We start from the raw sequence: 27,433 nt of genomic DNA, 5'->3' as shown, positions 1-27,433 counted from the left end.
CCACCCCGCGATTTTATGTGGACCTTATCCAGCTAAGCTTTTGGATGAAGCTTGGCGGGCATTCCAACCAGCCCGACCTTCTGCCCCGACACCACCACCAGACTCATAATTAATAACCCCCCCCCCCCCCATTCTCTCTCTTCTTCTTCTTCTTCTTCTTCTTCTTCTTCTTCTTGATCGTCTTCTTGTTTTTGCATGGACTGAATCTCTTTGGCAACAACGGTTTTATTATCTCAACGATGCCGACGATCAGACTTCACGGATCGGATTTTGTCCATGGTGGACCTAAATTTTACCAAGCTGGGGGCTCTAATATGGACAGAAGAGTTAGCCGTAGTAGCGTCATTCATGTCTTCTCTGTCTCTGCTAAAACGTAAGTTTTCTTTTAGCGTTATTTTCTTTCATGGTGTTCTTTTTTTCTTTTGGCCTCATGCCCTCATTTGCATGTCACGAAAAAAAAAAAAGATATTTCTGCATTGTGGTGCGAAACCGGGTCCAATGCCACATTCCAACAAGGCACCCAGTTTTCACGAAGAAACCGGACGGCAAAATCAATACAAACCTCCCTTTACAGCAGTAACTTTTTTCGTCCGAGGGAGGGGGCGATTCATTTACCGTGGAAGGACATTGCAACGCACCCTTTGTTCTTCCGTGATCTTTTTACTTATCATTTTATACCTTCTTTTGGTAATATCCCCCTCCCCCTCATTTCTTTTTTTTTTAGAGTCGAAGGAGATTAGATTAGGATGTAATAAGATTCTGTGAGGAGTATGAATGAGAAAAAGAGAGTTGGTTCGATCCGATCAACTAAACCTGTGGCCATGAGACTAAGAAAAAGAGAGGACATTGCAACGCACCCTACCTTCTCTTTTTAGCGTTATTTTTCTTTCATGGTGTTCAACTAAACCTGTCGCCATTTGATAAGAATTGATGCAATCTTTAGAAGGTTTCTTGTCGGTGGAATTCAATAAGGCCCGCAGACAGACACCCTTTTCTTTTTTTTTATGACAAAGAATCTTCATCGAGAACCCGGTCACTGGGCACGCCTCCCTCCAAGGTAAACTGTGGGTAAGGTCACTGTCACCCAAACCCTTAAGACGCCCACCAGTTGAAGGCCACCCCCGCACACTAGCCGGACGAAGGGTCAGCAATTTCTCCCCAGGCCTGCTGCTACTACATAAACCATGTTTTTTATCCACAGGAGAGCCCCAAATGCACTTCCTACAGTAGAAAAGTCCTTTCCTAGTGAACAGATATCCAGCAACTGAGACATTCTTGGCATCCAGAAGCCAAGAAATTGACAATCTTGGATTGAATTAAATCCATCAAAGAATGGTAACAAACAGCAAAATCACACAGTTTTGCTTGGTTTAACCCTCCCAACTGTTGCTGTAAACAACAAGATTTAATTATCTTATGGCTTCCATTAATATACTCTGTGGGGTTTCTTACCAAACTCACACATTTGCAGGCAAAATGGGTCATCTTCTCACCAAACGCAGAGGAAGGCCAATGCTGAAATCGAAGATAGTCCTAAGCATTTCCACATTCCATCAGGTCCTGAAATCACCATTGAGAGATCCACAGAGCTTCAATTCGACAAGCTACAGGAAGCAGATCAGCAACATGACAGCAGGCTTAAGAGGGTGTTTGGCCAGTTTGTCGCTCTCGAGGCCATCCTCGACGAAGAGTATTGGGTGAGCAAAAGCAGAAAATTGGCAACTAATGAAATTTTTCATTACTGTAACTATCACCTATGTGTTTGGTTAAAATTGTTTTCTTTGGATCCTTTATCCACGCTAGACGGCTGCTTGGTTGAGGGCAGAAAGCCAGTATGAAGGCCAATCACATGTTCGGTTAGACCACACTCACATTACCTATCCGTTTTAGTGTCTATCCTTCTTGTTTTGCTTGATGTAGTTGTTAAACCTCTAACTATACAATTCATCTGCTCTCTGTCTATCAGCTATGTTGATAGTTACAAACGGAAATTCGCTGAGCAGGTATCTCTCCAAGCTTCTTTTTTACCTAGGCACCTTCATTTTCTGATGTCAATTACGTTTCTAATTGTTCATGAAGAAGAACCGATAGTTGTAATTTTCCGTGAAGGAGTTCAATGACTTGAAGCGGCGATGTGCTCCACAACTTACGCAAAAATGTACATGCATTGTCGCGGTATGCCACAATTCATGTTCCTTAGTTCCCTATGTATTTCTTGATCCTGTTCCATCTTAACGATATCTCGATGATTTAATTCTGAATGCAGCACTGCTGTTTGCAGCAGCTGTGGGAAAAACTTTCATCTCATGATAGCATGGTCGAAAAAATGACCAACTGCCACGCCCATGCATATTGAGATGGATGGTTACTACCATGTGAGCCAGTAAACATCTTTGCTGCTTACAAAATGGCCCAATGAAACACAATCTAGACTATCTACAACATTTGAACTTAGCAAATGTTCATCCACAACTTATCACAAGTCGGTTTGCATTTCAGCAATATCTTGCACTCACCATTTCTTACACTAGAACCTCAGCACTGCATACATTTCAGAATAGCAAAAGGGCTCTGGTATCTTGCTAAAGATTGCACGCAACTTCAAGTCACACTCTATTTTACAATTTCAATTTCAGGTAAAGGAAGAAACTGGTGTGAAGCGTACAATATTGAATAGTGTAGTTGGAACTCTTGATATAAGTTTTCGGCATCTGCTCCATGGAGAAAGTTTTCCAGGGGTGAGTTATACAATGTGTCTTTACCATCACAAGCTTCTCAAATTATGTCTGCATACCTGAGATATTGGTCCCTTGTTGCAAAGGAATACACAAAGAACCCTGGAATCCAACACACCTATCGAAGACACACGAAGAAATATGGATACGTGGCAAATGTATGTGTTGCCAAATTTGCACGTCGTCAGGGAATAGCAAGTAATATGTTATACTTGGCAATAGAAGCAGCCAAGGCATCAGGTCTGTTCTTGCTGATAAAAATACCAATTAGCCTTTGAAGAGTTGTGGAGGCATCCATCTTCATTGTTTGATCCACTTTCCTTGTTTAAATTTGAATTGCTTTTATGTTGCCCGCATGTGATAGGCGTTCAGCAAGTGTTCATACATGTACATAGAAACAATAAAGCTGCTCAGCAACTGTATGAAAAGATTGGTTTTCAGGTCACACCTTTCCAACTAATCATACTCTTCATATTTTTAGCCAACTGAGAACAAAATTCACATGATTTTTGCATTGCAATTCCATGCAGATTGTACAGATGGCCACACCTCATTTGTTGGACGAGAAACAGTACCTACTGTGCTTCGACACAGAGAATTTACAAGATGCATAATACGGTTTAAACAAGGCTTGTACAGAAGAACGAGGTTATTTTTTGAGCTGCTCATCATCAAGCAGTGTTTTTTTTTTTTTTTGAAAGAATGCTCATCATCAAGCAGTCAAATTTTGCAGAACTGCTTCATGTAGCCACTAGCTTGTTTCTGATTAATTTCATTCTTTACAGTGATTGTCATGCTCTATTTCTCAGAGTTTCTTTATTTTTTCTTTTCCAAGTTTCTATGCTTCTAAAATGGAAGCATTTATAAAAAACATAGTTCTGCAACCCACCTTTAGAAGAGGGGAAGCAGAAAAATTTGAAGCCCCACTTAATTTATGCTAGAGAATTCTTTTCTTTGGAACATGTGGATTGTGTAAGTAACCGTGGTCATGTTTCACGGAGTTGTTTCAACCGTTAAAGAGAGAGGAGGGCCCACTCTTTCTCTAACGATTGAGACTCTGGCCTTATCCTGGATAAGCTCCAGGTGAAACAGGAAGTAGTTGCTGGGGTAAACGGCTACCCAAAGAGAGGTAAAATTCTCAGCAACCCTTCTCTATTTTAAGGAGAAGGGATTACTCACTGAGGCATGCGATGTTTGAGTAGAAACCCCCTTTGAAGCAGGCCGTTTACGATAACCAATCTCAAATCCTCTGATCTCTTCTTCACTTCGATCCTTCAGTGGTATCAAAGTCAGGTTCGGCGGTGTGTCAGCTTCGGTGGTGTACTAGCTTCAGTGGTGTGCCATCCTCAGTGGTGTGCACGCGATCGACTCCAAACGTCATCGGAATAAAAAAAACAGATCGAAAGACAAAAAGGTCAGGTCTATTATTTGTTTTGTTTTGATATCGGGCAAATCTCTCAGGAGCGATCTGTGTTTTTTTTCTTCAAAATATAAAAAAAAAAAACACAAATCTCATCTAGGATCTGCATCAGGTTTTAGAGGGTCTCGGGCGATCTCTATAAAAAAATAGGTGGGGGGAAGAGTCTCCATTTTTTTTAAACAAAAAGGTCGTCGACATCCGGCAACCTCAGTAGATAAATAAATAAATATTTTTAAGTAAAGTTTGATTCCTCGACCTTTGTATCAAAACAGAAGAGATCGGGGTTATTTTTTTTTTTTTTAAATACAAAAGGATCGCCTGCAATAGGCAACCTCAACAATAAAAACAGCAACCTCAAAAGAGGGGGAAGCAACACAAGTGAGTCGCCCCACCACATTTTTTTTGTGGCATCCCTGTCATCTGGCAACTGTGAAAACATAAAAAAAATGGAGGAAAACGAGGATTAAGGTTAATTATCTCCATTTTTGGTGACCTTAGAATACAAAAAATAAAAATAAAATAAAAAATAAAGGGGAACAGAAGAAATTTTCCTTTTTTTTTTGTCAGAGGGTTGCCAGTCACTGGCGACCTCTGTTTTCGTTTAAAAGATCACCTACATCGAGCGATCTGAGAAAAAAAAAAGAGTACCCTTTTTTTTATGATCTACTTGTGGGTTTTCTTTTTATCGAAAAAAAAACAGCAGAGGAAAGGGCATTACCTTTATTGGTTTTGTTTTCGGCGAACCAGCCGAAGGCGATCGGCGTCTTCTCAGCGACTATCACAACATAAAAAAAACACTGATCTACCCTTTTTTGGCGTATGACCGGAGGTTTTCTCTCCGTCCGCCACTACTGCCTGTTTCCGGTGAAAGACCGGCAATGGTTCATTTCTTTTATGCACCGCTGCAACAACAGGCAAGGCTGCTTCGACGACCTCTGGGCAGATCTGATGCCATCGCCATTTTTTTTCTCTCTGATGATCGGTCTGACAACGTTCTCCCCTGCTGAAAAACCGAAAAAAAAAAACAAAAGCTTCATCATAAAGCTTCTGTCGGTTTTCGAAAAACGGTCAGCTTATATACTGATTATCAGGGAAAATTACTTTTTTGTCCCCAGTCTTTTTCCAAAATTCTGGTAATATCCCTTTTCAGGTAATTTACATATATACCCCTACTTTTAGTTTAATTGTCGGGTATATCCTTCTACTATAAATACAGTAGTCTTATAGACTTTGTTATTTATTACTTTTGTATCCCTTAATTACAGCAGAAGCATTTAGTTTTGCTAGTATTCCCAAAAAAGGACCCAGTTTTGAAAAAAAATCAAAATAGGGTTAGTTTTTTGTTTGTTTTTGCAGAAAAAACATGTTCTTGTTTAGTTCCTTTTTTTTAGGATTATTTTTGCAAATCTTTCATTTGACTTTTTTAAAATTATAGAAAAGTGGTCAGAGTGTGCAAATTAGCTCAATTTCAATTAAAATCATGTGCATGATTGACATACATTTTATTTTGATGCATGAACTTGAGCTATTGATCATGAATTTTCCTTTGATTATGAACATGTTCTTTTATGCATTCATGACTGATATTTTCTTATTATTCTGCTTGTTGATTGTTGGACTTAAAACTTATCATGTTATGCCATATTTAAAAAATCAACAACAGAAAAATGACAAGTAGAGTTTGTGCTACTGAATTAGCTAAAACTGATAAACTCAATGGTATAAATTTTCATATTTGGAAGAGGATGATTCCTCTTTTTCTGACCCTGGAGGGCATCGAAAATGCCCTTACTACTGAAATGAGTGACCCTGGCCTTATTGATTCTGACGAGGTTAAAACCTCATACACCAAATACAAAAGGGACAACATGTTGGCCAGAACCATCATGTTAACATATATGGATGACAATCTCATTAGGGTTTTTAAGGATTACCCTACAGCAAAATCTATGTTTGACGCTATCTCCAAGAAATATGACACAACCTCATAAACACACGTTCAACTTTTCTTGGAACAATGCAATTCATGCTGTATGCAAGAGAATGACAATGTTGTTGACCATGTCAACAAAATGCTAGTTATGGCCAAGACCTGGCAATTATTGGAAATGTGATTCCTAACCGGATGAAGATATCCACAATTCTGCATAGTTTACCATCCTCTTGGAAAATGGTACAAACTGCTCTTAGGTTGAATTCAAAACATCTAACCTTGGAAGAACTTTTTGCTCAACTAAAAATTGAGTAACAACACATACAACAAGACCGAAAGAGCAAATTACACTTCGCTAAAGATGGGCCTTCTTGAAGTTATAGCCCTTCGAGACGCTCACAATTCAAGAAGAAATACTTTAAAGGCAATGGCAAATTTGATATGAGAAATGGTCCAACATTCTGTAAGCCGCAATCAGCTGCCTCACAGGTGAAGTGCTTCAAGTGTGGAAAACCTGGACACTTCAAGAGAGATTGCAGGAGCCAGACAAATAATCACACTGGCAGAAACAATGGAAGCAATTAGCAAAAAGAGAGGCGAGATATTATCTGTGTGATATCGGAATGCTCTTATGCGGACCAAGCTCTTTCCGGTTGGTGGGTGGACTCTGGGGCAACGCAACATATTGCTATGACAAAGGAGGGGATGGTGGACATGATCGATTACAAACCTGGTGAACATCGAGTAGCGTACATGGGCAACAACACCTACTCTGATGTTATGGGTGTTAGGACATATCGGATTGAAACCGCAAAAAATAATGTTTTATTGTCCAATGTCTTGTTTGTACCGTCAATGAGACGTAATCTAGTGTTTGTCCCGACCTTGGTTGCCAAGAGTTTTGAAGTTCATTTTTTACCAGGGAAAGTCACTATAGGAAAACATGGTCGAGTCCTGTTTGATAGGGTCTTTGATAAAAAACAAAGATTGTTTAAAATTTGTGACTCAGACATGAATAAAATTACTTTGACTTCTGCTTATATTGATATTGTCTTTAATGTGGATGTAAATGTATGGCATCAAAGACTTAGTTACATTAACTTAAAAAAGATGAAAAAACTTGTTGAACTACAATTAATACCAGACTTTGATGAATCGTCATTCCATAGATGTGAACCTTATATTTATGAAAAAATGACAAGAAAACCATTTCCCCAAAATGTCACTAGAGTATCTCAATTATTAGAAATCATACACAAACATATTTGGTTCCTTCAAGACTCCAACGCATGAAGGAATGCAATATTTTATCTCTTTTATTGACGATTTCTCTCGGTACAATTATGTTTATCTTATAACCTATAAATCTGAAGCATTAGATAAATTTAAAAAATATCGTCAAGAAGTTGAAAATCAACTTAGTAGGAGGATTAGAGTTTTACAGTCTGACCAGGGGGGAGAATATACCTCAATTGAATTTGTTGAATATTACAAAGCCAATGAAATCAGACTACAAACTACTACTCCGGGCACACCTCAACAAAATGGTGTGGCTGAAAGGTTTAATAGGACTCTTCTTGATATGGTTACATGTATGTTATCTAACGCTTCTTTACCTAAAGTATTTTGGGGAGAAGCCTTACATACAGTAACATATGTCTTAAATAGAGTTTCATGTAAAGTTATTGTCACAACCCCTTATGAATCATGGACAGGAAGAAAACCTACTCTCTGTCACCTTCGCAGATGGGGTTCTGTAGCTCATATAAAAGTTATAGAACGATCAAGGGATAAACTAGATACCAGATCTAAAAGATGTATTTTTATTGGATATCCCAAAGGATCCAAAGGTTATAGATTCTATCACCCAGATAAGGGTTTAATCAAAAGTATAGATGTTATCTTCTTGGAAGATCAAAACATGGAAGAAGTTATTTCAGAAATAAATAAAGATGATATTCTTGATCTACAATATGATTCAGATGACATACAAGAACCTATAAGTAATAGCAAACTTGTTGAAATCAATCATTCTTCTTCTTTGCAACAGTCTTAGGTTGGACACAAAAGGTCTAGAGCTCCTTTGTCTTACTTGGATGACTATTATGTCTATCTATTGGAGGAATTATGTTATGCTTTAGACATGGATGACATGGAAGATAATCTGTCATATGGTGAGGCAATTAACTCATGTGAGTCAACAGACTGGGTAAAAGTCATAGATGAGGAAATTGAGTCCGTTGAGAAAAACCAAGTCTAGGAATTAATTGATTTACCTAAGGAAAGAAAAGTCATTGGTTGTAAATGGGTATTAAAGAAGAAATTCAAATCTGATGGCAGCATTGACAAATTTAAAGCAAGATTAGTTGTTAAGGGTTTCTCTCAGAAAGAAGGATTAGATCGTGTTGATACATACTCGCAGGTTGCAAAGTTTGCCTCGATAAGGATAATTCTTGTAATAGTAGCTCACTACGAGCTAGATCTACATCAAATGGATGTTAAAATCGCGTTTCTTAATGGTGAGCTTAAGGAAACCATTTTTATGAAGTAACTTGAAGGCTATACAATAAAAGGCAAAGAAAATAAAGTATATAGGTTGAAAAATTCCTATACGGACTCAAGCAATCACCACGTCAGTGGTACTTAAAGTTTCATAAGGCTATTATATTATTAGGATTTGTGGGAAATAAGTTTGACCATTGTGTTTATGTCTGGAAAAGTGGGAGTAAATTTGTTATTCTCTCATTATATGTGGATGACATTCTTCTGACAGAAAACGACAATGATATGATTGTTAAAACTAAGTCATGGTTAAATTCACAATTCGAAATGAAAGACATAGGAGAAGCATCCTATGTTCTTAGAATTAAAATCACTCAAGAAAGATGCGCCAAACTTTTAAGCTTGAGTCAAGAAAGATATTTAAATCATATACTCAAAAAATTCAAAATGAGTGATTGTAAGCTAGTTAGAACACCTGTAGTAAAAGGTGTTAAGTTGAGTAAAAATGATAGTCCATGTGATGGACAGGAAAGACTAAATGTCCATTATGCTCAAGTTGTCGGAAGCTTGATGTATGTTATGCTTTGCATTAGGTCGGATATCAGTTTTGTTGTTGGCCTCGTTAGTCGCTACCAGAGTAATCCTGGTTGACCACATTGACAAGCAGTAAAAAGAATATTTTGATATTTGAAAGGGACTATAAACTTGAAATTATGTTTTCAATGCGATACTTTAGAATTAACTAGATATTCTGATGTTGACTTTGCAGGCAGTAGGGATGATAGTAAATCCACCTCTGGATATGTTTTCCTCTTGTGAGGAGGTGCAGTTTCCTGGTCTTGTAAAAAACAAGGTTGTGTAGCACAGTACACTTAGGAAGTAGAATATATTGCATGTAATGCAGCTGCCATATTTGCCTTTTGGATAAGCCGTTTCATTAGTGATTTGAAGCAGGAAATAACCAACGGGCCAGTCCAGATTTATTATGATAATCAGGTTGCGATCTCTCTGATGAAGAGTGGAACTGATAATTCAAAAAGTAAACATATAATGGTAAAATACCATTATATTCATGATATGATTGAAAGAAATGAAATCAAAGTCAGCTACTTGCCTACATCTGATATGATTGTTGATCATTTAACCAAGGGTATATCATAGAAAATATTTTCAAAACATATATTCAGTATGGAATTAAGATATGTCTAATATAGACATGTGTTTTGATGAGAAACTCAAATATATAACTCATTACAGGATATTGATGCAAGGAAAATACTCCAATAGTGGGAGGCCAAAACCTGCATCTAGTTTTGTTTCACATGACCAAGTGGGAGATGTAAGTAACTGTGGCCATGTTTCACGAAGTTGTTTCAACTGTTAAAGAGAGAGGAGGGCCCACTCTTTCTCTAACGATTGAGACTGTGGCCTTATTCGGAATGATCATCTCATTCTGGATAAGCTTCAAGTGAAACAGGAAGTAGTTGCTGGGGTAAACGGCTACTCAAAGGAAGGTAAAATTCCCAGCAATCCTTCTTTATTTTAAGGAGAAGGGATTACTCACTGAGGCATGCGATGTGTGAGTAGAAACCCTCTTTGAAGCAAGCCGTTTACGATAACCAATCTCAAATCCTCTGATCTCTTCTTCACTTTGATCCTTCATATTGCAACTCTAACATATTGTTGGTTGTGGCTTACAAATTCTGGCACTATCAACATAGAGAGCTCATTTAATTTACCACAGGATATCAATCAACTTTAAATGAAGGAAAAAAGGTATCAGAAGATCTCAAAAGTCTAAATATCAGTCTGGTGATATTTTTGACAGCATCCAGACCAAAACTGTGATGAGACTAAGCAAAGGTACTTACCCAAACATTTGAATTTGTTCATCTAATAACTGGTGAAAGTACAGTCCAAGTACAATAATTCTTCTTCTAGCAACACATTTTACTTCCAAAATATGTGACATAAGAACCCCCAAAAAATGTAAAAATCAAACCCTGTATATAACTTTTTTTCTATTTTGCCACATCGCTTCTTAACTTCTATTAACTTGGTCTTCCATCAATACTTAAAATAGCACAGTCTCAAATCCTGTAGCAAACCAAAAAAATGGAGCTGGTCTCTATTTCCGTATCACTCACACAAACGCCCACATCTATGAGAGTATATATAGTCTTTTGAGAAATTTTGAAAACTAGCATGTAACATATCAGCAATAATCAGTGTTTTCAAAGGTTGTATACTATATTAAACAGCTACGCTTGTCTCATTTGTAAACTTCTATGTCATCAACTTTTTAATGCTAAAAGGAGCAAAAAAGAAAGGACCTTTTCACCATAATTTTATTATTGAATAAATTGTTTGTTGTTTATATTTTTATTTTATATATTTCGATAAAATATTTTCTTTGTTCAATTTACTTCAGGTATTGCGTTTCTTGAACATTTGTTTATTGATTGACTTTTGTTGTTGCATTTGTTTGTGCTTGTATAAATGTTGGACAAACAAATTGAAAATATATAATTACTGTATTTATTCTTATTTTAATTCTTATGTATTTTGAATAAATATTTTCTTTTTTTACTTATTCATGTAATTATTAATGTCATTTTGCTGAATTTCTTCTTAGACTGTTGAATAAAGATATGGCTTAATCACAAAATATAAATTCTGCCAGATTTGTTTCAACCTTACAGATATATATATCACCATCTTGAATTATTTGTAATGATTTTTATTTTATAATTAATGAATAAAATCATAAATATTTTATTTTATTAGTTGTAGATTTTTAGTATTTTTCTGTTTAAACTTTGAGAAATAATGAGGCTTATGCCTCTTTCACATTTTTGGAAAACGCCTCAATACGCCGCACACCTTTAAAAACCTTTGCAATAATCAACAAACACACCTAAAGTTTTCCTTTTGTAAAAAACGAACCTAAACTTTTATCCGTTAATCAAAAACGCATTTTCTATCCAATTAACTGGGGTTTTCATTAACCCAACTTGTGGTAAAACTTGAATATACATTTTTAAATCTCTCTCTCTCTCTCTCTCTCTCTCTCTCTCTCTCTCTCTCTCTCTCTCTAGAGATTCTCAGGCTGGGCCAACAGCAGCAATTCAACTGACATCACCATCGGAAGAGACAGAAATGTGGTGGTGGCGTTGATGGCAGAAATTCTTGGAAGGAAAAAAATAAAAGGTTGTGGCTGGAGAAAGAAGGGAAACGAATGAGATGGCGGTCATGAGAGAGATTGGTCAAAAAATGTTTCTTTTTTTAATTTCTAATGCAATGGTAAAAGAAGAAAATTGCTGAGGTAAATTTAGCTGTTGTTTTTAGTTTTTAAGGGCAAGCTGGGGTTAGGCAGACCCTACCAGTTATACAACTATACCATTGGGTTTTGAACCTGCAACGTGCCAACACAAGGTGACGTGCACTAGCTACTCCTGCCGGACACCCAGTTTTAATTAAGGGTGTCAATAGGTCAGGTTTACCGGGACCCAATCCGAACCAAACCTATAAGGTGATGATAAGTAAGAAGAACTGGGCCGGACCCAATAATACATGAACCCAGGTACAGTTTGTAAAATTTTATACCACACTAGGGCCTGACCCGAGTTCCGATTAACACCCACAAGTTTTCAATGTAAAAATGATAAAAAAATATTGTTTTACCAGGCATGACCTGGGTCTGGTTCATGTAGTTACTATCAGGTTCGGGTATGGTTTCTCTTATGGTGAGTCCGATTAGACTCAGATCCGGACCTGATACCATACCCAAAAATCAGGACCAGGTTTGGTTTCACTTGGGTATGAACCAAACCCCACCAGTTGACACCCCTAGCTTTAATACAGTGAAAATTTCATTTAAGCGCCAATCTTCTACCCTTAATTCCAAAGATTAGCCTCACTGTTCTGAAATTTCAAATATGGGCCAAACTTTTCATGAAAATAGTCCTAGAGACCTCAAGTCAATATATATCATCTTGAAAAACATGATTCCTTTTTGGTATCCAATAATGCCCCTTGAAATTTGGAAAATATCCATTCATTCTCGTACAAAAGAAAAGTAAACAGTTTGAATTTTTAATGATAAAGATTACTATTGTAATTTCACTTGTGAGTTAACCAGCTAAAAGACACTAATAAATGTAGGTCATTATTTGACAGTTTCCAAGAAAAATAAGCCCATATTTGGAATTTCAAAAACATGAAGCCCATATTTGGAATTAGGGGCAAAATAAGCCCGTAAATTGAAATTTCCCTTTAATGTATTTAAGGGCTATTTTAATATATATAAAGCCCATATTTGAAAACCATGTTTAATATTTAACATGTTTGGCTGTGATTTTGAACCAGAAAAAGGTTTCACAGTGTTTATAAAGCTCAAAACAACTTCCTGGAAAATGAACGGTGGTCAGTCACTATCGTGTACTCATCACTTTTTGGCCATTCATGGCCAGAAATGCACCAGAAAATGAGAGAAAATAGGAGGATTTTGTTTGCCTACTTTCAGGTGGCCTTGGGTCACCCAAAAAAGATAGGACCAGCGCCTTAACAGTATAATATTCCATACATTTTTCACCTTATCCATGATAGACTGGTTGCTGCAAATGAGAGTGGTTTGTTTTGGCTTGGGCAAGGGAGATGACGATGATGGTGGCGGCGATGCCTATGATAGTAAAAAGGCAAATTACTGCACACAATTAACAGCAATCTCGAAGGAAGTTAGTGATGAAATTTTAAAATTAATCATGAAAATGTTTAGGTGAGCTATTAACAATTTCTAAACCTTGTGTATTTTTTATCAATGATAAAAACTGGGGGATTTTCAAAAATTTCCCTAGTTTTTTTATATGCTGAACATGCAAAGTTTCAAACTAAAAATATGGAGGTTTAACAGAATTTCATAAAGAGAGGATTTTGTTTGCCAACTCCAACTGATGCAATTCCTGTTCCTATATGAAGAATTCCAAATTTTCAAATTTCATAACATGCCATGGATGATATCATCAATGATACACAGTAATTACCACGACATAAACGTATTATGTAGTACGAGGAAATCCTGATCCACATGCAGTTCCATGCAATAAATTACCATTGTTCGCAAATTCCTGACAACCTCAACAAGCTCTGTACGAGAATTGTTCAGCACAATCCCTACCTGCTATGCCCTTCTTATCTGTCAAATAATGTTCTGCTTCAACTCGTTCTGTAATCCAAACAATAGTAGGCTCCATAAAGCCAGATGAAATGCCTTGCAACAAACAAAAATAACTGCAAGCAGTATAGTGTAGAAACATCCACAACAGAATTTCCACTTACTCTTTTGTGCAATTTGAAAGCGTAAGAAAAATCGACATGAAGATATGTGAAAATGCAATGTTTTTATTGAAACTAAAAAGGCCTGGTAAGTTTGCGATGTTTTTATTGTTAGTTTAAAAAAGCAAAGGGGTTGTGTTATTATTAATGTTTTTTTATTTTTTATTAATTTACTTGAATGCAGTTGATTGGTTGAGTCCATTTGGGCACGAAAACCCTAAGTTGATGAATTTTCTAAGTTTGATGTATAGTGCATCGGGCTGTCAGAGAAATTATATTACATTCTCATTGATATGTGTCACTATGCGACTTTGTATTTTGTTTTTTAAATACATTTTTATAGGTTCAATTATTTTATAATTGATTATCAATAATTTAAAATTATAGGTGCATTCAAAATGGAGGAATAGACCTGAACAAGAGAATATGAATGCACTGGTTTTTGTTATATATAATATCAAGTTAAGAGAGATAAATATGATGAGGAGGGCTACCAAAGACCCTATATGTCTAGATCATATAGACTTAGATGATGATTGGAATGTTGAGCAAGAAGATCGAGTATTGCCTAACGATTCCAATTGGTTGGAGGATTCATGGTTGGACCCACACTACAACATAAAAACCATTGAGCATGTGCTTATTGCATAAATCACTTCACATCATGATTTCATCAAGAGCTCTAGGTAAAATTATATTCCTTTTACTTGCTATGAATGTAAGTGTATTTTTAAATTATATGCAATAAGTAATATATTTTTTTATTGAAAAAAAAAAAAGCAATGATTGAGGACGTGGAGGAAGAAAGTGCAGATAATGAAGATAAAGGATAATCTGTATATATGGATTCCTCAGATGATGATATTGAAAGCTTGGATATAGATGATGACGAGACACAAGAGCCTAAACCCTAACTTATATCATGGGATTATATTTTTGGGGTCTTTCATTTGCACTTGTGAATGTTATAAACTTGTAATATTCTCATTTTGGAGAGTTTTAAACAAATACACTAACATTTAGTTGTTAATGCTAATTTGCATTTTCTAATGATGATATGATGTTGAAAATTTTGATTGCTAGTGATTTTGTTACTTAATTTTTTATCGAATGCTCATATTTTATTTTTTTAGATATTTACATAGATCAAGTTGCATTAATGTTACTTTTACATGTTAATCTCATATTTTTCGGTATTTAATTAAGATTTTTTATTTCTGATTGGTTGTTGCTTCATTAATAAAGCATTTCTTTTATTTGTTTGCATTTGTAGATATTTTTAAATGTTTTCTTTTAAGTTAAAAAAATTTGAGGCTTACGCTTTATGTCTCGCTTTAGTTTTTGGTAGAGCATTATGCTACACCTCAACGCTTTTCACAACATTGATATATATATATATATACATACATATATATATATATACATATTGGTATGTATACACGTGTGTGTGTATATACATAGTAGAAGATAACTAGTATAAAATTCCAATAACCCTTCTATGCTTTTGTGAATGTGAAATAAGTTTTCGTTAGATATTCAATAGATGTTTATTTGATATAATTGGTGTCTAAATGGGTTTACAATCAATTTTACCTGAATTCTGAAATTTATTTCATGCAAATAATGGAAACACATAATATTCTTTTGAACAGAAATAAAGATTTAATCAACTTAACCATGATAAAACCAAATTAATGAACATCCAACTCATAAATGAAAAGCTTCCTTAGATCATATATTGTTTTCTTCAATTTATAAACCTTAAGGATCTCTCCCATTAGACTCAACTAATTCGAAACAAATTTCGTCATGAAGGACCCCATACAAAAAGTATTCCTCACATCAATTTAGTCTTACCCCAACCATAGTTAATGGTTAGCAAAAGTATTATTCAACACCTGTCCATTTTACCATAAGACTAAAAGTATCATCATAGACCAAACTGTACTCCAATGTATATTCGTCCGCCATCACCCTCAGTTTAGACTTTTCAATACTACCATTAGATTTGTACTGATTCTTATATACCCACTTGAATCCTACATCACTCTTGTCAATAAACCTGTCAATTATCTCTTATATACTACATTTATGCAAGACAACAATCTATTAATCACGTCAATACATTTTGAATGATCTTTAACTTCACTATAATACTGCAGTCTGCAAGTATTCACTAACAAAACCATAGAACTCTAGAACTCAACTAAAAAGTGTTTTATGACCACAAAAATTCATAGGATGTTTAACTCTAGTACAATGGCATACCTGATCTTCAGATTTTGTAAACCTGATTCAACCTTATTATGTTCAACAAGCTACTTTGAAACATTTACATCTCAAGACACTTTTTCATGCTGCTCATACTAAATAATGTTATTGGTGCCTTCCCTTCTCTTATACACTTTAAGTGGTGTTATCCAATGCTGTATTAGGAGCAACTAAATGATTATTTGCATTAGACATAACAAGAGGGGTGAATCAATCTCGAGAATGAGGAATCATGTGAGACTATGCTCCTCTCAATAGACGCTATGTCACATAGGTGCGGGTGCGGATGCGGATGAGGATGAGGCACTTTAAAAAAACTTGGGTGCGGGGTGCGGGGAGGATATATATATAGATATATATATAATTTTTAACAGTTTTAAGTTAACACTACATGTATTTGTGTGCATTTATGTATTTATATATATAATATAGATAAAAATGGACTTGATTAGGGCTAACTGAATCTACTTTTGGATAGAAATGAACTTCAGTGTCGTTGACTTCACCTAACACAAAGGAAGTTGTGTCTAAGTGTCGCACCTGCCTAGGTGCGGGTGCGACGCGGGTGCGGTGCCGTGTTAGAAGAGTCCGTTTGACATAGAATAGACGATATGCAATATGTAAGGCTAGGCTGATCATTTGCATCAAATGTAAAATAGGGGTGAATCAACACTTGGGAATGGGAAATCATGTAGTTATGCTCCTCCCAATACCACATCTAGAAGAACTGGCACTAGCTGTAGCAACACTTGTCAAAGAAACATTTGTAATTCAAATGTATGCCTCATTATTGTCATTATTGTTAATGTCATGAAATGCATGAGCTTTAAATTTGCTTGGGAATTTTAAGTTTAACAGCCTAACCTATGTCAAAATTACATTTAACTGCGTATGTTTCAAAACTTTTCGAACAGGCGCCTGAGTTTTCAGCATATTGCTCATATGACCGCTTTAGGCTACTCTTTTATCATTTGACACCAATTGACTTTACCGAAATGACACTTTAATCATTTCTTTTTTTTATAAATGACTGAATGTCACTTTTTGTAGTTGTATAATAGTTAAGGCTAAATAAGTAACTTTCGCAAGTCCAGCTGACTCTTTAAAATGGCACTTTAACCATTTCTTTTTGCTCAAATGACTGAATGAAACTTTTTGTGGTTGTAGTACAGTTAAGGTTAAATCAGTAACTTTAGCAAGAAAAGTGATACAGGCAGTCATATGAGCAATATGCCAAAAACACAGGCGCCTATTCAAAAAGTTTTGAAACACATGCGGTTAAATGTAATTTTGCCATAGGTTAAGCAGTTAAACATAAATTCCCAATTTGCTTTCATCAAACATTATAGGTAAGGGGATTAACACTTTCCAAGTTCAAGGGCAATGATAACAATACCTTTTATAATGATCATCATGTCATACAAATATGCATGTTACAGTGTGAGGTGAGGTTTTATCACAAATGGAGCTGTTCGCTTGCACCAAATTGTTTCTCACTTGAGCCTTTAAATTCTTAAAACAAAGAATATATCATATTTCTTCTTTAAAAAAAAAATCCAAGTGTATTCGGAGTACTCATAAATAAAGGTCACATAATACCTAGAATTGGATAAAGGACTACAAGGTGCAAATCCCTAAACATCTAAATGCACAATTAACATGGAAAAGAGACTCTCTCCTTGATCCTTCAAATCTTAAAGGATAACTTACAAAACCAACCAAAATCATTATCAACAATAAAAGATAATAGATCATTCCAATAAAGACATTCAATGACTCAGCATAACATGTGACCAATATGATTAGGACATAAACTATAAATGTTTCTCTTTACTATGAGTTTATACATACAGGACAAGAAGAAAAAACACATTCAGCACATTGCTTGGTGGAACATGTTTCATAATATATAAGTTTCCATGCCTATCACCCTTAGGAAATATTTTATTCATACCCATGTCACAGGGATTCGGCTAGCAGGGTGCCGCACCCGAGACACGACGTGACACGGGTGCGGCACCAGGTGCGGTCAACCTGACCCTGGGTGCGGTCAACGCACTCAGGGTCATTTTGGTCCAATTTTCGGACTTAAAAAAAAATTGCCAAGAAAATTTTTTTTGCCCAATATGTCACAGGGATTCTCCAACTAGGTGCCACACTCGTGTCGCACCCGCACCAGCACCCGATGCGGTCAACCTGACCCTGGGTGCAGTCAACGCACCTAGGGTCATTTATGTCCAACTTTTGAACTTTATATATATATATATATATATATATATATATAATTTTTTATATTTTTGTCGCACCCCTGCACCCAGATTTTTTGAAAGTGCCGCACCCCCACAACCGCACCCATGTGACATAGATTCATACATATATCCTTCACAATAATACAAGCATGAGCATGTTGGGAAAATTGAGTGGGTGTGGCAACTGAACTCAATCAAAGATAGGCTCGGAGGCACGCGTTGGCCACATTGCCTTTAAAGCAATAATTGCCCCAGATGCAATGGGTATTCATGCAATATCATTCCCAAGATACAATCAATCTTTCGCCTACTAGCAAAGGTCGGCCCACACCTTGCACTAAGTGAGACCAAACAACTCGACACAGACTATATTGAATAGCTTCTTGACTCAACTAGGCTAGACGTAGACTATGTCTAAGCTAGAGAGAGATAGTACTCACAAGAGAGCAAGAGAGGCATGGGGGAGAGACGTAAAGAAGAGAGGAGACGAGTGGAGAAAAGAGAGACCTTGAATGCTTGATTATGAAAATGAGGGAAGGGCTTGGTTTTATATAGGCCAAGTCTAACTGCTAGTAATAAATCTCTAATGGTTAGTAATAAGTCACAATAGCTAGCAATAAATGGCCACAAATGGGCTCAACAGCTAAGAATAGATGGCCTTTAGTGAGCCAAACGGCTAGTCAAAAGGAGTAAATAGACTGGGTGCAGTCAATAGACCAAAGGGGTAGTCATAGGGTCCAAAATGACCTTGAAAAGATTAAAACAGTTCATCAAAAGGGCTGGTCAACGGCCAACTACAAGGTCAAACACTAGTACAAATTCTAGACCATTAAAGGGTGCATGCAAAGGTGTTGAATAGGTTATGACCAGGTCAAACAGTCAAAGTTGACTAAGGGTCTAAAATTGTCCATTAAGGACATGAATCAAAATCATCCCAAGCCAACTAAGACTAGGTCCCTGTAATTTTGAGACAATTACCCAACAGAGCAAACATGATATGAGGTCCTATGTGTCACCATATATATGATTTCCAAATTCTAAATGTAGGCACATGAACAGATCCTATGTTTGAAATCAGGTACATGTATTTTCCAAAGTACATACTAAAATCACCTACAAGAATATTTTATTTTTCTACATAGGGAAACAACTTAGAAGTTTACCTGTTACTGTATATATGATCTCCAGCCCCTGAACCCATACACCATGCACCATCTTCCTTTCTATGCTTGCTTAAACCTGAAAAAAGAATGTGCTAGGGCAATATTATCCAAGTTCGCACTGAGAATAATTCGGCTTCACAGTAGACAAAGAAGCATTACTAACAGGCCCTCTTCTAACTCTAGCATTGCACGTGCATTGTTAATACAATAGTATATTAGAACTTAAAATTGTGGCCACGAATCTTATCATATGTACAATAAGAAATATTATTCACAGAAAACATAAATAAAATTTGACCACTCGAATTCATAAAAGAATCAAAACCACCACCTTGATTAGTTCCTCCACAATCATGACCTCTACTGTTTCTATCACAATGTAACCACAAGTAGGAAAGCTCGAAATAATCAAAACTTCATGGATCCTTTGATGGTAGTTCCTTTATGGTATAATTAACATGTTCTGCTTCATATTGCATAAGGCTGGCAATGACTGGTTAAAAGTGGGGAAAGAATCTCTAGCCAATAGCCATCAAGGATGCAACCATGCTTTGGCATTCACCCCTAAGGCCATTAAAAACTATATAAACCAGATCATCTGAAACAAGAATGGTTTAATGAGCACCAATTGATTTGAGATGACTCAAGATCTATGAGCATGCATGCAAGAGAGAGAGAGAGAGAGAGAGTTTGACTGTTTTTGGGACATCAAATCATCCTAGGAGAATGGTCCAAACCATGTCAGTTGCAGATATGATGTCACATTATTTGTTACCAACTCCCTAAAAGAAAGAAAAGATAACCAAGTTTAAGTCAAGTTTCCATTTGTAGTAGTATGCTGTAAGAATTATATCAGGAGTACTGAAGAGCAAAACTAAAACAGGTGAACACATTATAAATCGCATAGAGAGAAAGATGGGTACATTAGTTCCCTAAAACCAACATCTATGTAACACGGCCTCTTCTAACAGGGAACCACACCCGCGTCATACCCGCATGGGTGCGGGTGCGACACTTGGACACAGCTTCCTTTGTCAGGTGAAGTCAACCACACTGAGGTCCATTTCTGTCTAAAAATAGATTCAGTTAACCCTAACCAAGTCCAGTTTTATCTACATTATATAAATAAATACATAAATACATAAATGCACATACATACATGTAGTGTTAACTTAAAACTGTTTATATATATATATATATATATATATATATATACTGCACCCCCACACCCAAGTTTTTTTTAAAGTGCCGCATCGCCCCGTATCCACACCCGCACCTATGTGACATAGACCAATATCTAAGACATCTATAATCAATTCATATGCATGCATCTTGGAAGGAAATATGAGGAAAAAAGAAAAATGTGGTTAATGCAAAAAAAAAGGAAACAGAAAACAAATGCAGAAGACATCATTAAAATCTGAACAAAGTCTCAACTAATTTTACTTTCTGCAGACTATCCATTCTTTATCACAACAAGGGCACTAGCATGTCAGTCTATGAGTCTACCATTCTAAGTTTATAATTTACTTTCTTAGTCAATCATCCCTTCCAAGAGACGGTTGGGAATGGCTGCAGGGTCAAGCTCCCAGCAAGCTTCAGGCAAATCAGGAACATCTTCTGCAATCTCTCTAGCAGGAATTTGGTGTGAAAATTTATGCAGATCTTTCTTTGATAAAGGCCAAACAGAAGCAAAAGTATCCAAACCAGCTTGCACCTTTTGATACACAGACTTGAATCCACAAACCTTAACAAGAGAATTAAGTGAGATATCGTGTTCTTCTGTGTATTCACGGACAATTTCAACAATCTGGTATCCGGATGGATCATCACTGTCAATGGAACTCCTCTTATCATGGACTGCCCATACCTCATTCTTCTTCGGATAGATTCTTATATCACCAGTAGATGGGGAAGTATCCCAGATCATCTTATGCGAGAAAAGGTTTAACACATTGCTGGTTGTACGCTTTCCAATCTTGAATAGCCAACATGAATGCTTTGTACAGGTTACAGTTTGCAGCCAAGTTAACTGCACAAAAAATGGGTCAAGTGAGATAACTTTATGGATTCGAGCATAGATGTGAGGCATCTCATCTTCTTCATCATATATTGCCCATATATCACCTTCTTCAAAGCTGTTCTCTGTTCGGTCATCATCGAAATTGTGGAAGTCAGAGTCAGGCACATCAATAGCCAAACAAGTAGCCAGTGGCTCTTCAGGTTCTTCCAGGAGGACAATGTCTTTACATACTTCCTGTACCATTTCATAAACTTCATCTTCCCCAGGGTCATTAGCGACTATCTCATAATTTGCTGCTTCTTTTTTCTCATCCGCAGGACTGTGGGTCCTTTTTTTTTATCCCTTACTAGTCTTCCTGGACTTTGAAGAGTTTAAACTTCTCACTCTTGGCTCCACTTTGCCATTTCTCTGATTCTGAGATCCAGTAGTGATGGGTGCTGGAGTAGTAGTGGTTGCAGAATTACCATCCACATTAGGACTGGAAAGTGAGATATTCTTTGTTTCAGAATGCTCAGAAAGATTCTTAAAGATTTCCATCTTAGCCTTCCTCACCAGCAAGTTCCTTGCATTTCCGGACAGATTTCCTTGAATTGGTGATGCTTTAGTTTCACTCGAGAGTTTTCCAGCATGTTGGTCCACATGTTCACTTTCCATTTCGCTGCACCTTGATCTTGTAACTGGCAATGGGGTATGGGGTTGTTGAATAGGTGCAAAGGATCTTTCTTGATGCTCAGATAGATGGGCAGATTTTGGCACCTCGGAAGGTGTCATGTTGAGGTACGGAGGAGAAAAGAAAGGCCTCCAAGGGAAGCCCACATTTTGATTGATAGTAGCAGTGTGGTAGTCACCACATCCAAAAGGCCAATAGTAATAAGATTCAGTACCAGGAACGATGGTGGCGTAGATGCCATTGGTATGGCACGAAACGGTCTGCGACAAGTTGGGCACCAGAGATCAAGATTATCATACTTCCTTAGGTACTCATGAACATAATGACACATGGGGCAAATGGTCCAGAATGATAGAGAATCCTTATCAGGTGGAGGAAGAGCATGGGTGGAGAAACAGAACTCATTAGAACATGCCATGAGCCTACTGCTACAGCTACTGCTGGAAATATAGTGATTCTCAGAGTTCTTTTTATGGGGTTTCTCTGTTCTATCCCTAAGGGCTAAAACAGGATAGAGGTCATGTGTCTTTTTATTACATATCCAGCTGCACAAGCAAGAAATGCAATCACCTTTTGCAAGGAAACATTTTCATCATCAGGGTATACCCGAAAACAAAATGGTACATACAAGCAAGATTTCGCATTTTTAAACCAACAGAATCAGAGATGAGCTACTGAAAAATGTACCACAGTCTCTATGATAAGCACCATCATCAAATGGGCATGCTCTTTTAGCGGTGGTTGCACATTTCTGGCTGCCCCATGATCACTGCCATTCTCTGCGGATGGTTTCTGTTGGTTATTTACAAGAATCTGGATGAGGCACTCACAGAAAACCTTATGAAGCTCTAAAATGGAGATTTGGGTATTCCCAATGTCAGAAAATTTCTGCAGATTGGGGTGGAACTAGCCGCTACACATGAAGAGGATAAGGGTAAAAAAGAAATTTTTTGTTGGATTTCCCTCTTTCTGAGAAGCTAGAACATGAGTAGGGGTTTTAGCATTCAACTTGGTGAAAGTGGGGATAAAGCAGAAGCCTTGTGCATATGAAAAGAAAGCTTTCTCTGTTACAGCAGAGTTGCAGGTGAGTCAACTAGGTTCCAGAGAGAGAGAGAGAGAGAGTTAGCACGCGACGCCAAGTTAAGATCTTTGCTTTCCCCTCTGCTTTTGTCCGAACATTCAAACGCAAGGCCTTCGGGCCCGAGCCTACGGGCGCCAATGAGGACGGCAACTAAATTCTCGCGAAAAAGGAAAGGAGAGAATTTGGTACCCTTCGTGAGTAAAGAACTTTTAGTTGGAACTCATAAGAGGTGGTTGTTTGGACTATGTAACCTCAAGGTTCAATTGAATTTGTTGCATTATAGGTTGTTGATTGTTCAGCTGTTGCAAAATCTTGCATATAGGTTGGAATAGCATGATTCAAGCATTAATTTCTACTAATCCTAAAAAAAATAAAAATATTACAGTTTAACAAACACCCAAAAAGAAACTGAAAATTCTCATTTTTATCATGTTTTATATAATTATATCCACAAAATATCAGCAATATAAATAAGCAAATAGCGAATTTGCAAGGAAAAATAAAGTGTCTAACGCAATGTGGTTAAAATCAATTGGGTAAGTGAACCGGTTTCTCAAAATATCCTCTGAACCTAATGGAATCATTTGTGAAACCTACACGGGCTGGCTTCTTTGAGATTTGAGGCCACCACCTAGGGCCTCCTATTTTATAGGGGCCTCAAATCTTTTAATAGCATGCATTAATATTAGCTAAGAATACACACGTTGCATAAAATTTTTTGCAAACCTACAATGTGTCAGGCTACTTAGTCTAATGGCTAAAGGGCGTGCATTAATATTTGTTCATATGTTGAATCATTTCATTGGCCCTACGTACCACCTTGTGTGCAGCTGACTAGCAAAAGTTGATCAAGCACATCTCCAAATATGTATTTTATCTAGTCAATGTTATTTCATGCATAGTCGTTTCATACCAGTTATCACTTTTGAAAAGAGCACAAATCTATCTTAGCCTTGCATGTCATGGAGTGTATTGCGACTACATATGCACGCTATAACAAAACCTCACCACTGAAAGAACAAGTCGTTATGTGCCCTCAATCCAAAATCTAGTTTATAATTGAATAGTATAACGAAAAGCACCATCCAAACTCATTTGTCGGTGTCTAGGAATTCACTTGCCTAACCCGAGTCACTATACTCAGTTAGAATCATCTAACCCACATGCACCCCCGTGTGTCCAAACGCTACAATACATAAGAAACTTCTGCAAGCAAGAGGTCCTTAACCAAATCTCCAAAAGCAACATCCTCTAATCCGCTATCACTAAACCAAACAATGTTTCACGTATGTGCCGCCACACAGCACTGCACTAACGATGATATTATTTTTTATCGTGTATCATGCTATCATCGCACATCATCGATCAAGCTAATACATGTTGTGTGTTCCTACACTCGATGCATTTTCCACTCAGTAGAGTTCTGCACTTCACATGCCCCATTCTGAAGGCTCAGTTTGGGACATTCTCTCTCACTCAAACAATTGTCGTTATCAACAATGTTGGTGTAGGTAAGAACACAATCTTAAATGATATATCAGTTTTTTTTGCATTTATCTTTGGTTTACTTCTTTTTTTCACCCTACTCAACTTATTCTGGTTTCTATCCGCCATCGTCACAACCTTTAACATGTCCAGTCGTATTCCTTAATGCGCTTTCAATCACTTAGACACACTACAACAGAGCAGTAGATTAGCGACGACCACCTTCCGTCGCTAATCCGTCGCTAACATGGTTAGCGACGGATTAGCGACAACGCGGCGACAGTATGCTTACGTCGCGAATATTTCGACGCTAACTGGCGACGGAATAATTCCGTCGCCAAGTCCGTCGCTAATTGCGACGGAATAACGAGCGCTATATTCCGTCGCCAATCCGCCGGTACTAAACGGCGACCACGGCGTGGCGACGGATTTAATTCCGTCGCTAGATTAATATGAATAGCGACAGAATCATCCGTCGCAAAAACGAAAAAAAATCAAAAAAAATTTATTTAAAAATTAATTACGGAGAACTGTACAATTTATATTTCCTGTACAATTTATATTTCCTGTAAATAAAAAACAAACCACACAAAAAAATTCATATAACAAGTATCTATAATAATTAATCGTTCCACCTTAAAACTAAGAAGTTTAATTATTTACAATTCAACAATTACAATTAGGAAAAATAAAAAAAATAGAACTTCTTCAACACAGTCCTCTAATCATCGCCAAGATTTTGTGCGTCTTCTTGTTCATTGTCTTTATCTGTCCCTTCAGCTCCACTACCCTGATTATCGCTAGCAGCCTACACAAGAAAAGAACAGTCAGTATTGATAAACAAAATATAATGAAATAAATTACACACTATATGTGATTCTATCATGTGCTCATGTGTGATCTAAGGCAATAAAAAAACTCTATATGTGATTCTATCATGCTCATATGTGTGCTAAGGCAGTCAAAAAATTGAATATGTGATTATAGCATGTTCATATGTGTTCTAAGGCATATAAAAAAACTCTATATGTGATTCTACCATGCTCAGATGTGCTTTAAGGCAAGCAAAAAACTATATATGTGATTCGATCATGCTCGTATGTGTGCTAAGGCAGTAAAAAAATTGAATATGTGAATATAGCATGCTCATATGTGCTCTAAGGCAGGCAAAGCCAAAAATTTTATATGTGATTCTATCATAAATGATATATAACATGTTCATATGTGTTCTAAGGCAGTTAAAAAACTCTATATGTTATTATAGCATGTTCATATGTGTGCTAAGGCAATCAAAAAACAGAATATGTGATTATAATATGCTCATATGTGTTCTTAGGCAGTAAAAAAACTGAATATGTGATTATAGCATGCTTATGTGTTCTAATGCAATAAAAAAAACTTTATATGTGATTCTATCATGCTCATATGTGCTCTAAGACAGACAAAAAGTTAAATATATATATGTGTGATTCTATCATGCTCATATGTGTGCTAAGGCAGTAAAAAAATTGAATATGTGATTATAGCATGTTCATATGTGTTCTAAGGCATCTAGAAAAACTCTATATGTGATTCTACCATGCTCAGATGTGCTTTAAGATAGTCAAAAAAACTATATATGTGATTATACCTGAGAGGGACCTGGAATCGAAGATCCCCTATCCTGAACAGCGGCCTTGATCTCATTTCGGAGAAAGGGGGCGACGGTGTATTGGAAGTAGTTATTCAGTGATTCATTAATGATCTCGCGTACATCATCACCGGAAAGAATAGTCGGCTGCTTGGAGCTTATGTCGGCGCAAGAAGTTGGTGAGCCGTAACTGGAAGAACCAATAACTGGTGAAGTGTTCATATTACTCCCAAACCCGAACACGCGACCTTTTTTGGGTTCACCTGCTGCAGTCACCCATGCTGTAGGATCAAATGATGGATGCTGAGTAGCGTCTTCACCATATCGCTCTACCATTTGTTGCTCATATGCCTCCTACAAAATAATGTTTAAAGTATTCATTAATAATTAATGATAACATTATGATGACTTGCATATATATTGCAATGATTATTAATAGAATTAATACATACCGTTGTCGTTCTCGCCTTCTCTGATACGAAGACTCCCGTGGTCTTCCATTTATGTGTTTCTACAAACACATCCTTATATGGTACACTGCCTCCTTTTTCTGCTTCCTGCGAAGTTAAATGACAAAAGATTTAGTACACAAATTTGCAACTATACTTATAAAATTAATATTATATATTGATGAGTTACCATTTTCTTTAGGTGGCTCCCAAATGTCTTAGATCCACCTGTGTGTAGATGGGCTTCGGGCATCTTCGATCGATTTTGTGAAGCCTTCGCAGAGCGATTTTTAAATGCATCTCCCGCCCACATATCGCACATTTCATCCCAGTAATCTCTCCTGATAGTAATAGGACCATGGCCCTTCCACAGTAATGGATCATCTACTACGCCAGATGCTTTTTTTGCTGCAGTCTTCATAGTGTGCAGCATGTCTGCAAATCGATTGGCAGCCACCTTCTGCCACACCTTCCTTGCATCATTTTCT

General features: G+C 36.9%; 3 protein-coding genes across 4 annotated transcripts; 1 reads left to right on the top strand and 2 right to left on the bottom strand.

Annotated features, from left to right (window-relative positions):
* Positions 1 to 205: 205 nt before the first annotated feature.
* LOC149841144 (Acyl-CoA N-acyltransferases (NAT) superfamily protein) lies at positions 206 to 4,068 on the top strand. The gene is made up of 9 exons (XM_090004678.1): positions 206 to 373; positions 1,472 to 1,697; positions 1,804 to 1,856; positions 1,967 to 2,003; positions 2,110 to 2,175; positions 2,637 to 2,738; positions 2,822 to 2,975; positions 3,100 to 3,176; positions 3,266 to 4,068. Exons 1-9 carry the CDS (start codon positions 240 to 242, stop codon positions 3,347 to 3,349), a joined length of 933 nt encoding a protein of 310 aa, XP_089860804.1. The 5' UTR covers positions 206 to 239; the 3' UTR covers positions 3,350 to 4,068.
* Positions 4,069 to 19,519: 15,451 nt separating this feature from the next.
* On the bottom strand, positions 19,520 to 23,577 carry LOC149841143 (uncharacterized). 2 transcript variants are annotated; one of them, XR_016431635.1, is made up of 2 exons: positions 22,988 to 23,244; positions 19,520 to 19,683 (listed from the first exon to the last, which is right to left on the bottom strand). XR_016431635.1 is itself a non-coding variant. In XM_090004676.1 (2 exons), exon 2 carries the CDS (start codon positions 21,871 to 21,873, stop codon positions 21,142 to 21,144), a length of 732 nt encoding a protein of 243 aa, XP_089860802.1. In that variant the 5' UTR covers positions 21,874 to 22,845; positions 22,988 to 23,577; the 3' UTR covers positions 20,992 to 21,141. The 2 variants fall into 2 exon arrangements, 1 of the variants encoding a protein (XP_089860802.1); XM_090004676.1 differs by lacking the exon at positions 19,520 to 19,683 and adding an exon at positions 20,992 to 22,845 and having other exon boundaries at positions 22,988 to 23,577.
* A 1,793-nt stretch (positions 23,578 to 25,370) lies between these two features.
* LOC149841142 (uncharacterized) lies at positions 25,371 to 26,718 on the bottom strand. Its single transcript, XM_090005198.1, has 2 exons — positions 26,497 to 26,718; positions 25,371 to 25,674 (listed from the first exon to the last, which is right to left on the bottom strand). Exons 1-2 carry the CDS (start codon positions 26,716 to 26,718, stop codon positions 25,588 to 25,590), a joined length of 309 nt encoding a protein of 102 aa, XP_089861324.1. The 3' UTR covers positions 25,371 to 25,587.
* Between the last annotated feature and the right edge of the window lie 715 nt (positions 26,719 to 27,433).

The sequence above is a fragment of the Nuphar pumila genome, chromosome 4 (assembly GCF_984573655.1).
Source record: "Nuphar pumila chromosome 4, dmNupPumi1.hap1.1, whole genome shotgun sequence".
Taxonomy (NCBI): domain Eukaryota; kingdom Viridiplantae; phylum Streptophyta; class Magnoliopsida; order Nymphaeales; family Nymphaeaceae; genus Nuphar; species Nuphar pumila.
This window is presented reverse-complemented; position numbering and strand designations above follow the sequence as displayed.